Source organism: Lipophrys pholis (genome assembly GCF_963383615.2).
Source record: "Lipophrys pholis genome assembly, chromosome: 6".
Lineage (NCBI taxonomy): Eukaryota > Metazoa > Chordata > Actinopteri > Blenniiformes > Blenniidae > Lipophrys > Lipophrys pholis.
In genome coordinates this window covers 2,817,054-2,834,534 of record NC_137629.1, presented here as the reverse complement: position 1 = coordinate 2,834,534, position 17,481 = coordinate 2,817,054, and the positions used below count along the sequence as shown (strand labels likewise).

Below are 17,481 nucleotides of genomic sequence, written 5' to 3'. Positions count from 1 at the left end.
CTTCTTGTAAAAGGCACACAGCCGGAGAGCAGAGACTCAGTGGAGTGTATTGTTAGAGCCACTTTCCTCCCACATGTTGGTCCGGTTCACGCCAGAACACCTGTGACTCATCTTGATGAGGTCTTTACATAAGACACAGCGTCGCTCTGGAGCCTCCTCAAAGATCTAACGAGGAGACGGAGAATCAATCTGAGAGAAAAACAACCAAACCCTCACCATTTTAGGTTCGCAATGTCGTTTCTGCTTCCATGGAACAACTTCTCTCTTTGGTGGCGGCGATTGAAGTTTGCATTTGGCTCTGCTGAACAAAAATAATGAGGAAAGGCCGTGTTAGAGCCGATATGTAATAAAACATGAAGTAATAAAACCCAAAATGTAATAACTGGTTGATAATGTAATAAAACCCTCAGCCTAAAAACTTTAAATCGTTAATATTACATTATGGGGCAGGGAAAATATTTTCACCCTAATATTGCAATAATTTCATTACATTATAAAGTGAGTCAATGATTAATGGTTTGGAATGAAAAACACTGAAAGAATGACTTTTAAAAGTTTGGACTATTTGGGTTTTTTGTTACATAAATCTATATACAGTTTATGGTATTCATGCATGATTGCTGTTGCACAAGTCATTTATACTCCTCTGTTCTCTATAATCTGTTATATGATCCATCTAATCATCCATACAAAATAATGTGTAACATTAAACATATTAAAATCACATTTAAATTCTTGTTACATTATTGTAACAGGCCTTTCAGACATTATTGGAGGACTAGTTTCAGAGGAAAAAGGCGGAATCAACACTGTGCTTGTTAACGTACTACAACAAAGCCAAACAAAAATATAAGATGCAGGGGGGCATGTTCCCGACCCCCGACCCCCGACCCCCGACCCGAACCAGGGTTTGAATCCCTCCCAGCAATCTGTCTGTTTCTCCCTGAACCCCAACCGAACAGCAGAAACAGTTCGAGTCTGGTTCTGCAGGTTTTTTCCTGTTCTAGAGTCTTTTCGTTTCACCGTCTCTCTGCATTCCCTTATGAAATTATTGGTTTTTCACAGTAAAAGCCTCAAGATATCTGTGGGCTGCGCGATTTGGCCTTAAAAAAAAACAAAACTGGTTTTTGAAAGAAAAATTCAAGTTTTGCTTTGATTTTCGATTTTTTTTTCTCAGTGCACTTAAAAATGACTGCAGACATCAGATATATTGTCAAAACTGCAACTTTATTGCTGTGATTGTCCTCAGAGCTAAAATGCATATAAACAATCCCAAAATAAAAAGTAAATTAAGCTTTAACCAGGTTTAAGCAAAAGTGCAACAGCAACTACGGAAACCCACAAGGAATGGGAGAACAGAACGTGTGTGTGTGTGTGTGTGTGTGTGTGTGTGTGTGTGTGTGTGTGTGTGTGTGTGTGTGTGTGTGTGTGTGTGGTGTGTGTGTGTGTGTGTGTGTGTGTGTGTGTGTGTGTGTGTGTATTCCAAAATAAAAATCTTTATTTAGCTTTAATTTCAATAAATCGATTAAATGGATTTTTTGCCCAGCCCTACTGTGTTTTATTTGTTACTATATAAATAAAATAAACGAGGCTCCCCTCTTGGTTAGGCATTAAAACGGTGTGTCCCACGGTGACGGAGGAATCATGTCTCCATCGCTGCCTGTGTCTCCAGGTCTGACGACGCTGCAGGTCGTTCTGGACATGGCCGCAGAGAAGAAGTGGCATGTGACGGCCATCAACGTGGGGAACCTGAAAGACGAGCGGAAGGACGAGGCCTACCGCTCGCTGTTCCAGGATCTGGAGAACAAGAAGCAGAGGAGGGTGATCCTGGACTGCGAGCAGGACAAAGTGAAAGACATCATGGAGCAGGTACGCCAGCGATTTCCTCTGATGGATCCCAGCTTCATGTTCCGTGTCCCACTGGCACATGAGAGGTGGACCTCAATCTTTTAAAATATCTCATTTTGTTGGATTCATCTGTTTATTTTCATGATAAAAAGCAACAAACCAACGACATGTTTCCCTTGAGGAAGAATTATTTCATCCTTCTCCAGTCTATTGCCTCCATAAAAAAACAGGAAAAAAAACTGTTCTAGTTATCAAAACTCTAATCATCCTTTTTCATATAACGTTGCAAAAACAGTGTCTCATTTTATGTAAATGGGTGCAATTAAATGATCTACTGTAGATGGGAACGGAGGCTTAAAAACAATGCTGTCATGAAATCACTCCTGCAGGACAAAGGGCAGATTCAGATTCAGATTTGTGCATTTGACATGCTGCCGGATAAAAACGGCCGGGTAACAAATGTACTAATTGTTCATTCAGGCTGTGAAACAAAACTGCTGAGCAATGTGAAACGAACCCACATAAACAGGTTATTTCGGCTTCACCTTTCACTGGCGAGAGAAGCCCCATCCATTAGCATTTAAAGCATGCAGACGTCTGTTTAATGCCGACCGGATCGATGTGCACGGCGACGCCGCTTCTTTATCGGGGCGAAGCAGGAGTCGTTCGGCTTGAAGTTTCTTGCTTGGTGTCAAAGGCATTTACATACCAGATACGAGACATTCATACGTGCGTCATGCAACAAACGGAGGTGCCAGTCAAGGCGCGGGATTAGCTTCAGGTGTGACATTGCTATGTGAGATACTGAAATGCTTCGTGGCTGAGATGTTTATGCCATTTTCCTCCTCTTTTCTGTCGCTCCACTGATAAGAAAAGTGGCTCTGGAACTGAAAGTCTCCATCAGTGACTAAAAACACAGACAATGAACTGTTAACGGTGATAAAATAATACTGGACGTGTCGATATAAGGGCACATTTATGCTGTTTGATTTAATTTCAGTTATGTTAAAGTGTCTTCCAAGTGAATTTTGGACTTCTTCTTCTTCTTCATACTTGAGCTCAATGACTCTTTCTACCCTGCAGGTCATCACTATTGGCAGACATGTTAAAGGCTACCACTACATCATAGCAAATCTGGTGAGGTTACGCAATTTCTGTATTCCTTCACCTGGTCATGTTATTGCTATTTGAGGAATAACTTGGTTTCTTATTCGTTCTTTCAGGGTTTCGTTGACGGCGACCTGTCCAAGATTCAGTACGGTGGCGCCAACGTCTCCGGCTTCCAGATCGTCGACTTCGACGATCCGTTGGTTTCCAAATTCGACCAGCGATGGGAGGCCCTGGAGGAGAAGGAGTATCCAGGCGCTGACAGCAAAATCAGGGTAAGCTCCTGCTTTTAGAGACAAATGTCTAAACTCTATTGTAAATCTATTGTCTATTGTAATAACAGGCCCCGTTTACACGACAGTGTTTTCAAGTTAAAGCAGAAAACTGTCGTTTGCGTTTTGGGTGTTAGTTCACAGGACAACGGTGCTCGGAGAAACGGAAAACACAAGTTTTTGAAAACACTCTGATTCTATCTCCGTGGAAAATGCAACTTTATTGAATCCCTGCTACTAAACATGCACACTAAAGCTTTAGTAAATAATAGTTGTGTACATGCTCAGTAGATGGAGAACAAGAACAATGTTTCTTCTCCTCGGACTTGGTGCTTTTATTTTGACAGTCACCATAATAACACTCCAATCTTGGTGGTCTGTCCACTAGAATGTCCGTGTTCTCCCAGAGTTAATGTTTAGAGCTTATTGTTCTCTGCTGCATGTGTGTGTGCTTTCAGTACTAAAACTTACAACAGCACCCACTAGTGGCATGACAGGCAAACTACATCTTTGTCAGCGTTTCTGCCGTGTAAACAGACATCATTTTTAAAATGTTGCTGTGTCAACACAAAACTGAAAACACAGTTTAAATGTTGTGTAAATGGGGTATTAGATAATAGGACTAAAACAGTGACGCTGTTGAATATTTGGGGTTTAATATCTGTGTTTTGATGAAATCATTAGAAACAAGACAAACTTGTTGGATGTGATCCTCAGAGTCCTGACGGAGTCGGTGTTTGTTGTTAACAAAACTTTCAAAGGCTTAAAAAAATCAGCATCTCAAAGTCTCTGCATGGGAGTTAGAATGAAGTACTGTGGGAAGAACCAGAGCAGTCACTGTTATTTAAAAATGTTCTCATAATTCCATGTTCATGGAATTAACTCAATGTTCTTACGAAAACATAATTTGTTCTGCTCAACCTTTTTTCTCAAGTGTGAGCGTTTTTAAATCACGGTTGACTTATAGTCAGACAATCCGTTTTTCCATTTGCTGCGCGGAAATGTTCATGTGAGAAACCTTTGCGAACGTCTGTGCCTGATTCGCTCCAACGTGTTTGCAATCTCCACGTAAATTATGCTGCCTCTAACATGTACACACTGTTTACATTATTAAAACCATCTGAGCAGAGACTTAGAGACACTTATGCACTGTTAACACATTCGCATACATTTTCCCCGCTGAGCTCGCTGCTGCGGGTTTTTTTTCTTTTATATATTCAAGTGAGTTTTTTTAAAGAACATTACAGGCTGATTTATAACGGTACCAAATGACTGTACCTCAACCAACATGGACATGAAGATTATTTGGTAGCCAAATAGGAAAAACATTTTACTGTCAAATAGTTTGAGCAAAAGATTAAATGGTAATTTGAGTACATTTACTATGACTTTGATTAGAGTATGTTTGTTACTGCTGCTTTTATTTGTTTATCTGCATCTAACACATTCAGAGTTACACTACGTTCACACAACAATGTTTTAAGTGAAAACGCATCGCTTTTGTCTTTATTCTTCAGAAACGTTTCACGTTTATACGGCAGTGTTTTAAAAACGATGTCTGTTTACATGGCAGCGGCTGAAACGCTGAAAACAAAGCAGTGTGGTACTGAAGCCACACACACACATGCAGCAGAGAACAATATGCCCTAAACAATAACGCTGGGAGAACACGGACATTCTAGTGGACAGACCACCAAGTTGGATTGTTATTATGGTGACTGTCAAAATAAAACTTGCAAGTTGGATTGTTATTATGGTGACTGTCAAAATAAAACTCGCAAGTTGGATTGTTATTATGGTGACTGTCAAAATAAAACTACCACGTCCCAGGAGAATATGGACTGGGAGTCATGAGACTCTGTAGGAAACTTTGTTCTGAACAACTATTTACTACGACCATTGTACACATGCACAGTTGCAACGTTTCTGCCTATTACACGGAGCACGAGAATCTTTCAAATAGTTGGGTTTTCTCCCGTTTATACGCCAGAGTTGGGATGTTTTCAAAAAGTTCCACCTTGGGAGTTGCCTTTTCAGGGACACCAAGTGAAAGTTTGGTGTTTTCACTTGAAAAGTTGTAAACATGTCCTGAGATAGTCTTTGGTTTACGAACAGGCAGGAGGTTTCCCAATCGTACCGTCCCAAAACATTTACAAATGGTTAAATTGTGATCCTCAAGAGTAAATGTTAATGTATAAGACTGTCTGTCTCGCTCTGTTTAACCTGGAATCTGTCCAGAATCAGCTGGGACCAACTGCACAACATCAAAGTTTCATCTTGTGTTTTTTTGTGAAATACAGAGTATGATTGATAAACACATTGGCATCAACTTGTGGCCCATTGACAAAAGTCCTCCTGAGGCTTTGACACTTCCTGTTTCACATGAGCTTAATGGCTGCAGCCTCTCACATGTAACGCCAAGTGAAGCTTGAGGTCCCAACAGAAAACAAATTAATATACAAAGACATGATCAGAAACATCAGGAGAGACGATCTAAAGTTTCATATAACCATTGACTCAGCTGTTTATCACTCAAATTTCCCCGTGATTAGTCTACATATATTTCAATTTATTATCAATGATACTTTTCTTCTCTCTCGGGCAGCTCACTGAAAATAGTTGAAGTCTGGGTGAAAACTCAGTGTGAGGACACAAAACCGAACAAACTTCAATGCGGCACATAACATGAACGTAACAGAGTGAAGAGAGCAGCAGCATCAAACAGATAATATGGTCGCTAATTAGGACAAGACGTCTCAATACAAGGAAGAATAATGAGCAGGAGTGTGTGTGTGTGTGTGTGTGTGTGTGTGTGTGTGTGTGTGTGTGTGTGTGTGTGTGTGTGTGTGTAAACTTCAAACACAGACACTTACAATGGGACTCATATCCGTTCACCTTCTATGTTTAATGTTGCAATTTGGAGTTTAAGCCTAATTATCGTAAAAGAAGCTGTTGAGGTGAAGTCGTACTGGAGATTTACTTGATACTGGACAGAAGGTGTCGGAGAAGGAGTACGAGGCAGGAGGAGGAAAGGAGAGCAGCTTCATGGAGATGTTGGTGTGACAGTAGACGGTGGATTTGGTGAAACGGAGGCAGATGATCTCCTGTCATGACCCCCGACGGGAGCAGATGAAAAACAAAGAAAAAAAAAAAGGGTCCAATCAGTGTGAGTCGCTTGTCCTTTCCCGTCTCTGGTGTCCTCTGAAATAAATGCCGGTAAACAGCAGCGCGGCGGCTGTCAGCTGTTCATTGATCACCTCCTGTGATGTCTCTCTTCTTATTGCGTGTTTGTTTTTATCTCCTTGTCCCGTGTTATCTAGACTAAAGAGGTTGAAGCCTACCGCTGCTCAATATGCAGATTATCCTACAGACTCATCACAGGAACAACGCAAAGAAATACACAATTATACAGACACACATTTACACCAACAGACGGTCACTGATTAACCTGTGGGAGGGAACCAGAGAACCTGGTACACAACACGACACTGAGACCCCAGCTGAGATCTCGGTGAAGCTGCCATGAAAGCCAAAGCTCCCTGGTTGTTATCAAACTCGCCTCAAAGCCGTGCCGTCAGGGGGAGTTTGTAAAAACACCCAGAATGCAACAGTGACAGGAGTCTTCTGGACATTTTACTGTTTTTTGCACCAGAAGGTTTCATTGAAATTGGCTTTATGTTGAGAGTGTCATCATTATAGATAGATAGATAGATAGATAGATAGATAGATAGATAGATAGATAGATAGATAGATAGATAGATAGATAGATAGATAGATAGATAGATAGATAGATAGATAGATAGATAGATAGATAGATAGATAGATAGATAGATAGATAGATAGATAGCTTTATTATCATTCTGACAAATACATCTGAGATGCACTGCAGAGCGAAAGTTAAATGCAGGGTCAACGATAAAACACACAAAAAGTACCGAAGAAAAAATAACTTAAAAATCCCTGAGATAAAATAAGGTGCCTAAAATGCAGTGCAAGAATAAATACGGAAGGGGAAATAGGTTAAAACAGAAGAATAAATGAGTATTTACACTCCTCTGTTTAAAAGACGGATGGTGGTGGGAAAAAAAACACTTCTTCAAACTGACAGTTTTACATCTCAGGCTGCACAACAAAGAAAAACTTAAAAGTTTAGATTTACAGGTTATTATGAGTCCATGTACCTTCCGGGCCTTTCGATTTTCCTTTTGATGACGGGAAACCATCCCAATTTCTTTTTCCGATTTGATATTGGTAAACAAAAAATGGGAGATGAGCCGTTTTGAAATTGAAAAATGGAAATCGGGTCGGTGGGCGAGTTCAAAGGTCACAGACAGACTGAAGGGGACAGCAAGGCAATGAGCCGTTGTTTCCTCTCCCACCAAATGAAGAAGATACTCGACTTTCGGGTTTCATCTCTTGCAAATCAAGCTTGAAATTACGGTCATATTTTATTTCACAAATTTTGTTTAACAAACTCATAACAGGAATCGGGAAACTACCCGATTTCCGTTTTTCGATTTTCTAACTAAACTAAAATGTGTTTGACACTTCTGAAGATGAATTTGTACCTGGGTGATGATGTAAAACGTCCCTCTCTTCCCTCAGTACACATCAGCTCTGACCTACGACGCCGTCCAGGTGATGACCGAGGCTTTCCGCTACCTGCACAAGCAGCGCATCGACTTCACCAGGAGGGCCAACACCGGAGACTGCCTGGCCAACCCCGCGGTGCCCTGGGCTCAGGGCGTGGAGATCGAGCGGGCGCTCAAACAGGTAGGAGACCCGTCGCCGTGGTAACGGGACATTCACAAACGGCCACAAAGGCAGAAAGCATTGAACAGAGGCTGATCGAATGATGTGCCAACTGAAGAGGGACAGAGATGAAGCCGCAGAGCATCAAGAAGGCGTGGAGATAGTTAATTAATTGCATCGTTATGATAACAACAATAAATCCAGTATTTTGCAGCGTACAAGTTGAACAATGATTTTCTCCATTCTTGGAATTTACAATACAGAAAGCAGTGGACCAACATTTCGGTTGTTTTTTTTATTTCCTGGAGGGCAAAACCAAGCTTATCAGGAGCTTTCTGTTATCTCAGCTGCATGTGCCTTTGTTCAAAATGATCTGAGAGGCAATACGGGCCAAGCACCAGCATGGAGGAGCAGAAAGAACCAAATCATGTTGGCCCAATTAAAGAGAAATCCACATCAATGATGCTGTGTTTTCTGTCCTTCTCAAGTCTGTACAGAAACTTGAATTATTGGTGAATATGTCACCCTTCATCATGCTGGCAGATGCAGATCAAGATTCCCAGTGGGAGAAATACTGGGCATCAACATCACTTTAAAAATAAGAATCCAATCCAGTGAGGCAGACTGACTTGATTCAATAATTTGACGGGTCTTTCTATCTCACCTCACAGTTTTAATGGTGAATAAATCTTCATGTCATTTACAAAGGAGGCTTTATAGAGTTATAGTGTGACGGTACATCTTATATAAAGATGTGCTCAATGTGTTTTGTCTGCTTCAGCACAGCTGTGTTTATGTAAAATCTCTAAAGGCCTCATCTGAGTCTTCCTGTTTTGCACTTTGTGTTATTTAAGTTAGCTGCCAATAAGAACAAAAAGTGTTTTTTGTTCTTTTTAAGTTTCTCAACACATGCTGAGTCTGTGCTGCAGTTTCCGCTCTAATCTGGACACCAATAGTTTTATTATGTCTTTCTGGGGCTTTGTAGCTCAGCATGAAATCCCATTTGAAGTCATTTAGGATCATGGCACTCACTTGAAAGGCGAGGAAAGAGCAAAAGGAGTGCACTTCTCACTTTCTGGGGGACTTTGGGGGGAAACAGAAAGACTTTCAAGCACCAATTTTCAAAGAAAGAGATAAGTTGTGAGGATGCCAGTATTTAAAGCATTTAACTAAAAACATCAAAATCTAAAAATATGACTAAATCATAGGTAGAAATCATTAATATTTGTATTAAAACAAACACATTTATAGTTGCATATTCAAATGTATCATGGATCCCTGAAAGGAGGAGCTCATTTGATTAGAAGCACTGGAAAGATGGGAGGTGAAGCAAAGTATGCACCAAAACCAGAAACTAAGCAAAAATGTAAAAAAAGAAAAAAGAAAAGAAAAGAAAATACTGTAGCAACACAAATATCACAGGAGAGCACAGACATACAGAAACCACAGGAACAAACACAGAAACACAAACCGCGTAGAAGAAACACAATTCAGGCTCCGTTTACACAACGACTAGCGTTCTGCAGATCGATACTGAAATATCGATACTTCCGATACTAGATCTTTATGCTAAAAAATCGATTCTCAAATCATAATATCGATACTTTTGATACTTCAGTCACTTGAGGTAATGTGTATCATTAACAGGAACACAGTGGAAAGTCACTAAACTATTGAAATCTTGTCTAAATGATACGTGGTTGGTCGGAACTACTTTTTCTTCCGCCTGGGTAAGTGCGTAATGCGTCGGCGCAGCAGCGCACTGCTCAGTAAGTCAGTCAGACGCAATGGCAGAGCGTAAACAGAGCCACATGTAGAGCTATTTCAGCTCCAGAAACAGCAAAGACACGGTTTGTGATGTTTGTGGAAAAACCATAAGGAGTTGTGGCAACACAACAAACCTTGTGAAACACCTCAGGTTGAACCACAACACCGAATATGAGGCGGACAGAAGAGGAGAGCACATGGTGCTGCTGCCAGGGCAAGACAGGCGTCACTGGCGAGTCCTTCAGTGCTGCAGGGAGACACTAGCCAGGTACAGAGGGAGACAATATGGAGCTTTCAGCGGCTATGGTTATTAAATAAGTAACAAAATAGATACATGCATGAAATACCTGCATGAGTTCAGCTTGGAGTAATAATATGTGTGTCACTGAGATAATCTCACATAGGTAAAGGCTAGATTTAATCAGGTAGGGTTTCCTAAAGAATTGATAATTTAAAATGGAATACATAGACTAGATGTCATTAAATTATACGGAGCAATTGCGATATAACAGCCATGGTGAACTTATATATATATATATACTAGAAAAGATGGATAAAAAATAACATTTTATTAATATAATATATATATATATATATATACAGGTACTTCTCAAAAAATTAGCATATTGTGATAAAGTTCATTATTTTCCATAATGTAATGATAAAAATTAGACTTTCATATATTTTAGATTCATTACACACAACTGAAGTAGTTCAAGCCTTTTATTGATTTAATATAGATGATTTTGGCAAAAAAGTAAAGAAAAACCAAAAATCCCCATCTCAAAAAATTAGCATATCATGAAAAGGTACTCTAAATGAGATATTAACCTAATCATCTGGAGCACCACACCCACCCTTGAATCAACGAATTAATTGTAAACACCTGCAAAAGATTCCTGAGGCTTTTAAAACCTCCCAGCTGTTTCATTACTCAAAACCGCAATCATGGGTAAGACTGCCGACCTGACTGCTGTCCAGAAGGCCATCATTGACACCCTCAAGCAAGAGGGTAAGACACAAAAAGAAATTTCTGAGCGAATAGGCTGTTCCCAGAGTGCTGTATCAAGGCACCTCAGTGGGAAGTCTGTGGGAAGAGAAAAGTGTGGCAGAAAACGCTGCACAACCAGTAGAGGTGACCGGACCCTGAGGAAGATTGTGGAGAAGGACCGATTCCAGACCTTGGGGGACCTGCGGAAGCAGTGGACTGAGTCTGGAGTGGAAACATCCAGAGCCACCGTGCACAGGCGTGTGCAGGAAATGGGTTACAGGTGCCGCATTCCCCAGGTCAAGCCACTTTTGAACAAGAAACAGCGGCAGAAGCGCCTGACCTGGGCTACAGAGAAGCAGCACTGGACTGTTGCTCAGTGGTCCAAAGTACTTTTTTCGGATGAAAGCAAATTTTGCATGTCATTCGGAAATAAAGGTTCCAGAGTCTGGAGGAAGACTGGGGAGAAGGACATGCCAAGATGCCTGAAGTCCAGTGTCAAGTACCCACAGTCAGTGATGGTCTGGGGTGCCATGTCAGCTGCTGGTGTTGGTCCACTTTGTTTTATCAAGGGCAGGGTCAATGCAGCTAGCTATCAGGAGATTTTGGAGCACTTCATGCTTCCATCTGCTGAAAAGCTTTATGGAGATGAAGATTTCCTTTTTCAGCATGACCTGGCACCTGCTCACAGTGCCAAAACCACTGGCAAATGGTTTACTGACCATGGTATTACTGTGCTCGATTGGCCCGCCAACTCTCCTGACCTGAACCCCATTGAGAATATGTGGGACATTGTGAAGAGGAAGTTGAGAGACACCAGACCAACACTGTGGATGAGCTTAAGGCCGCTATCAAAGCATCCTGGGCCTCCATAACACCTGAGCAGTGCCACCGGCTGATTGACTCCATGCCACGCCGCATTGAAGCAGTCATTTCTGCAAAAGGATTCCCGACCAAGTATTGAATGCATAACTGAACATAATTAATTGAAGGTTGACTTTTTTTTGTATTAAAAACACTTTTCTTTTATTGGTCAGATGAAATATGCAAATTTTTTGAGATGGGGATTTTTGGTTTTTCTTTACTTTTTTTGCCAAAATCATCTATATTAAATCAATAAAAGGCTTGAACTACTTCAGTTGTGTGTAATGAATCTAAAATATATGAAAGTCTAATTTTTATCATTACATTATGGAAAATAATGAACTTTATCACAATATGCTAATTTTTTGAGAAGTACCTGTATATATATATATATATATAATTATTATTTACAATCAGTCTAATTTGCTTTAACTTTGAAATTATACATTTAAAAATGTAGGTATTGAAAAATGTATGCAACTACTGTGACATGTATTTATCTAATTAAATATTTTACTGACAAATTCTATTTTAGTATTATAAAACAGCAAGTGTTTCTATCCCCTTTTATAAATTTACCAGACACATCAGGTATATTTGCACAAAGTGTCGTTATCGGATCGGTATCGCTGATACCAGACTGAATTTTACTCAGTATCGGATGGAAAAAGTAATCGGTGGTATCAAACATTCTCTAACAACTACAGAGGACTAAATGTGCCAAAATTAGTTAAATATGTAAAGAAATAAGACTGGGTGTAGCTCAGTTGCTCAGCACAGCTCAGTGCATGCTTTGCATGTATGAGGTCCTGGGTTCAATCCCTAGCATCGCCAAGCTTTAGGGCCAGAGCGGGTTCAGTTGGTAGAGCATGAGAATCTCAAGGTAGAGGGTTCATGTCCCACGCCGGGCGCCACCTTCCCGTGGGCTCACCACCCGCAGAAAAGGTTCTTAATCAGTCCAATGTGATCTGGGTGACAGTGCTCAGACTGACACCCCCACGACCCGGAAACGGGTAAGCAGGAGAAAATGGATGGATGGATATAAATAAATACACCATGAAAACATTAATTGAATTGGTCAGTAATTAGATACAATTGGAAACTGTCAAATAATTTATTAAAATACCAATTGATTTGATGTAAAAACATATATAATTATTAAATTAATTATTTCATAGTCTGTGTTGCACTGACATATAAAATAATTAAATATTTATTTCATTCATTCAATTCATGAAGCAGTGCAACGCTAGACCATTAAATTATTATTCAAATAGTTAAATACCTGTATATGTTTTTTACATAAAATGTATTGGTATTTCAATCATTTAAGGACATATTTCTATATTTAATTACAATTTTAATGAATTAATGACACAATTAATTAATAATTTAATGGTGTATTTATTTCATTTTAGTACCTCCATAGACAGCGGTGCTCAGAGCCACTGAAAACACGACTTTTGGAAACGGTCCGACTCCGTCTGATGACAGAAAGCTTCTACTGCGCATGCACACCGCGGTCGTCATAAATAGTTGTTCTGCACATGCTCAGTAGATAATAACAACAATGGCAGCAGGGTGTCATGACTTCCTGTCCATATTGTCCTTGTGACACTTATCTGACTATTTTGTTTTTCCGGTCCACTGGAGGTGAAATCGCTCCTCGGCTAAAATATGTTTTGGCACCCCCGAGCAACACTTCCGTCCGACTACCAGCAGAGGAAAATGTGTGTTAATGTGAGCAGGCACAGTGTGGATGAATGTTTCATGCTGTGATGTCTTTTTTTTAAGGTGCGAGTTGAAGGACTGACAGGAAACATCCAGTTTGATCAACATGGAAAAAGAGTCAACTACTCAGTGAATATTATGGAGTTAAAGAGTAATGGACCAGTAAAGGTAGGCGCTCATCTGCTCTGTCAATTACTAGAACATATTGGAGACACTGACTGTATTTGTTGATAAACTGAGTGATGAGTAGAAACAGGTTGTTTATTAATACGCTCTGATGTTTATTATTGCCTGTCTTCACAGATTGGCTACTGGAACGAGGTGGATAAAATGGCTGTCACCAAATCTGACGTCTTCTCAAACGACACGACAGGAATGGAAAACAAAACCGTCATAGTCACCACCATTTTGGTAAAAAAAATCATTGCAACACGACTGTTTGAATCATCTTTATAATGTCTCTACGCTGGTTTTTAAGTATCCAGGGAAATTTGTTGCCCTGCATTAGCATCTTTTTTTAAATACCAAAGATGTGAATTCATCTTTTAACACTGTGACTAATGGTGGCATTTTAAATCACAGATTTCTCCCTGAAGAAAATTTGCTTTAATTATTGAGACATATATTATTAGACAACCAAATGACAATAGGAAAACCAATTTTATCCATCAAGAATGTGTTTTATGTCATGAAAACGTCCCTCTTGTATGTCTCGTGCCTTTAGACCTCTTGTCTGAACAGCCTTTTGTCTCTTGGTCTCTGTTCTCCAGGAAGCTCCGTATGTAATGCTGAAAAAGAACGCTGACCTTTTTGTTGATAATGAGCGCTACGAGGGTTACTGTGTGGATCTGGCTGCAGAGATAGCGAAACACTGCGGCTTCAAATACCAACTGAAGATCGTGGGAGACGGGAAGTACGGTGCCAGAGATGCTGACACCAAAATCTGGAATGGGATGGTTGGAGAGTTGGTGTACGGGGTGAGTTCATCTGCTGTTATAAAACTTAAACATAATCCCTCAGTGACAACACTGTGTTACTTAGGTAGATAAAATTACTTATTTCCAAATCAACACAGAATGTCGTTTCTGTTTGTATTTGTTTTGATAGAAAGCCGACATTGCCGTGGCCCCTTTAACCATCACGTTGGTACGAGAGGAAGTGATCGACTTCTCCAAACCCTTCATGTCCCTGGGAATCTCCATCATGATCAAAAAACCTCAGAAATCCAAACCCGGAGTCTTCTCCTTCCTCGACCCGCTGGCCTACGAGATCTGGATGTGCATCGTCTTCGCCTACATCGGCGTCAGCGTGGTGCTCTTCCTCGTCAGCCGCTTCAGCCCCTACGAGTGGCACACCGAGGAATACGAGGACGGGCAGATCCAGACCAATGAGTCGACTAACGAGTTTGGCATATTCAACAGCCTGTGGTTCTCTCTGGGAGCCTTCATGCGGCAGGGCTGTGATATCTCACCCAGGTAGGCGGCAAAAACCACGACCGCCTCGTTCACTGTGTCTTAATTAGGACGTCTGGAGCTCAGCTGCCAGAACGGCTTGTTTTTCAATTCCAAGGATGAAAGATCAATCCCCCACCTCGCATGGCAACTGTCCTCATTCGTGTGTGTGAATGATTTCATTTGAAGATCTACCTTTTTAAAAAGGCTTTTAACTTTCTTTAAGGACTCTTTTTAAATTTTATAATTTTAGGTGTTTGTGTTGCTTCTTTGCAACACAATGTGCTTGGAGCACTTTGAGATTTTTAAATGAAAAGTACATTAGAAAGGAAATGTATTATTATTATTATTATTATTATTATTATTATTATTATTATTATTATTATTATAATTATTATTATTATTGTTGTTATTATTGTTATTATTTATACTGAGTGGATGTTATCAAAAGTGAAAAGTGCTTTAGAACTACTGAAGTAGTATAAATTAAGTTTATTTTCTATTTACGACTTAATTAGCCTTATTGGTATTTGCCCATATAGTCCCCCAAAAACATTTTTTTCTGCATTGAGCCATGATATTTAATATAATTAATGATAATAATAGTAATATAAATAATAATAGGATACTATGTAACTTTGATCTATCTATCTATCTATCTATATCTATCTATCTATCTATCTATCTATCTATCTATCTATCTATCTATCTATCTATCTATCTATCTATCTATCTATCTATCTATCTATCTATCTATCTATCTATCTATCTATCTATCTATCTATCTATCTATCTATCTATCTATCTATCTATCTATCTATCTATCTTATAGGGTGTTTTGATGTGTGTGTAGATTTAATGAAATGTGAGCGTAGATACTCGCCATCCGTGTTGGTGAGGTTACAGTCATAGACACTAATCAACATGTGACCTGACCTGTCCTTCACATCTTCACCAGATGAAGTGATGAGTGTCAACACGATTCCACGTCAGGAGACATTGTGATATAATGTCTCCCAGCTCAGAGCACTCGTCCCTTTGTCAACATTTGGACTGTTCTTGTTGCAAGTCCCTGCTATCAGACACAAATAGAAAGTTTTTTTGTAAAATAAATATATTAGTTTATCTTAGGGTTGTTTATTTGTAGAGAAGTTCCTGTTTACTTGTGCTCCATTTTAACATTTTAATCCTTGCCTGAATCAACATATCTATTATTTTTGTACAAATACTGAAACATCCAGTTCTGGAAAGTCATTTTATTGAGGTTCATCACAACTAATTTTCCAACTGAAGACAGTAAGTTGATATTTCCATCCTGCTTTTTTTCCTCAGATCTCTGTCTGGACGTATTGTCGGAGGAGTTTGGTGGTTCTTCACGTTAATCATCATCTCCTCCTACACGGCTAACCTGGCTGCTTTTCTGACTGTTGAGAGGATGGTTTCCCCCATCGAGAGTGCAGAAGACTTGGCCAAGCAGACGGAGATCGCGTACGGGACTCTGGACTCTGGATCCACTAAGGAGTTTTTTAGGGTAAGACATTGTTTCTGGTCTGGAAACTAAAGAAGTTATTTTTATGTTTTTTGATTGAGAGGAAACTGTCGGGGCAGTGAATTTACAGTACCAACATAAACAGTGTTTGAAAGGAGAGGAGAAGTGAACCAGATGCTTCTGTAGCAATAATTTAATGACTAAATAAATTTAAGGCCCCATTTAGTCGACAACATTTCAAGTCAAAAAGCTTAATTTTTACATTTTTGTTTCAGAAAACTTTTGCGTTTACATGCCAACGTTTTGAAAATGTTGACTATTTACACATCAATTGTAGAAATTTTGAAAATGCTGTAGTTTTCATGTTGGGCCACTAGTGGGAGCTGTTGTTTGTATATTTGATGAAACCACACACACATGCAGCAGAGAACAATCAACTATAAACATTAACAATGGGAGGACAGGGACATTCTAGAGGACAGACCACCAAGTTGGATTGTTATTACGGTGACCGTCAAAATAAAAGTACCAAGTCCCAGGAGAACATGGACTGGGAGTCATAACACCACAGAGGAAATATTTTTATTGTCCATCGACTGAGCATGTGCAGAACAAGTATTTACTACAACCAATAGCAACGTTTCCACAGTCTACAGAGTTGCATTTTCCCCCCGTTTCCGTGGAGCCCGAGCCGTTTTGAAAAAGTTGCGCTTCCCGCGACCGTTGTCATGTCAACAGGCACTCAAACCACAACGAAAGTAAACAGGGCTGAAGAGTGCATCGTCAAGAAAGAGATTCCATTCATTGACTCTGGCGATGGCGACAGCATAGAGATGATCTAGTGATGTGATTAGTGGCGTTTGGGATGGTAGATGGCTGAGGGAGGAACTAACTGTTGAGCTGGAATGGCTGTTGAGGACGACGTGAGCTGAACATCAGTGGTTCTACAAGGAGGAATGAAAAGTTTAATTGAGATTTGAAGGACAGGAAGCTCTACTCTGTGTTTCGAATCCTCTTCCTCATTGAACTTCAGCTGTCATTTAGTGTCTGTTTTGATTGTCTGCTCTCAACACAGCGCTCCAAGATCGCCCTCTTTGACAAAATGTGGACGTACATGCGCGGCGCAGAGCCCTCTGTGTTTGTGAAAACCACTGCCGAGGGGGTCCTGAGGGTCCGCAAGTCCAAGGGCAAGTACGCCTACCTGCTGGAGTC

At 40.1% G+C, this 17,481-nt stretch overlaps 1 protein-coding gene across 2 annotated transcripts in view; it reads left to right on the top strand.

Moving 5' to 3' along the window:
• The window catches only part of gria2b (glutamate receptor, ionotropic, AMPA 2b), a gene marked incomplete at its 3' end in the record, with an annotated part of 62,454 nt that overhangs the window by 40,675 nt on the left and 4,298 nt on the right, over nucleotides 1-17,481 (top strand). For both annotated transcript variants that reach the window (XM_080464905.1, XM_080464904.1), the window contains exons 3-12: nucleotides 1,673-1,869; nucleotides 2,932-2,985; nucleotides 3,072-3,230; nucleotides 7,833-8,000; nucleotides 13,393-13,497; nucleotides 13,633-13,740; nucleotides 14,100-14,306; nucleotides 14,437-14,804; nucleotides 16,113-16,311; nucleotides 17,345-17,481. The exon at nucleotides 17,345-17,481 is cut by the window's right edge and continues 111 nt beyond it. In XM_080464905.1, coding sequence (XP_080321031.1) covers nucleotides 1,673-1,869; nucleotides 2,932-2,985; nucleotides 3,072-3,230; nucleotides 7,833-8,000; nucleotides 13,393-13,497; nucleotides 13,633-13,740; nucleotides 14,100-14,306; nucleotides 14,437-14,804; nucleotides 16,113-16,311; nucleotides 17,345-17,481 — 1,702 coding nt within the window. The remainder of the gene's footprint in view (nucleotides 1-1,672; nucleotides 1,870-2,931; nucleotides 2,986-3,071; nucleotides 3,231-7,832; nucleotides 8,001-13,392; nucleotides 13,498-13,632; nucleotides 13,741-14,099; nucleotides 14,307-14,436; nucleotides 14,805-16,112; nucleotides 16,312-17,344) is intronic.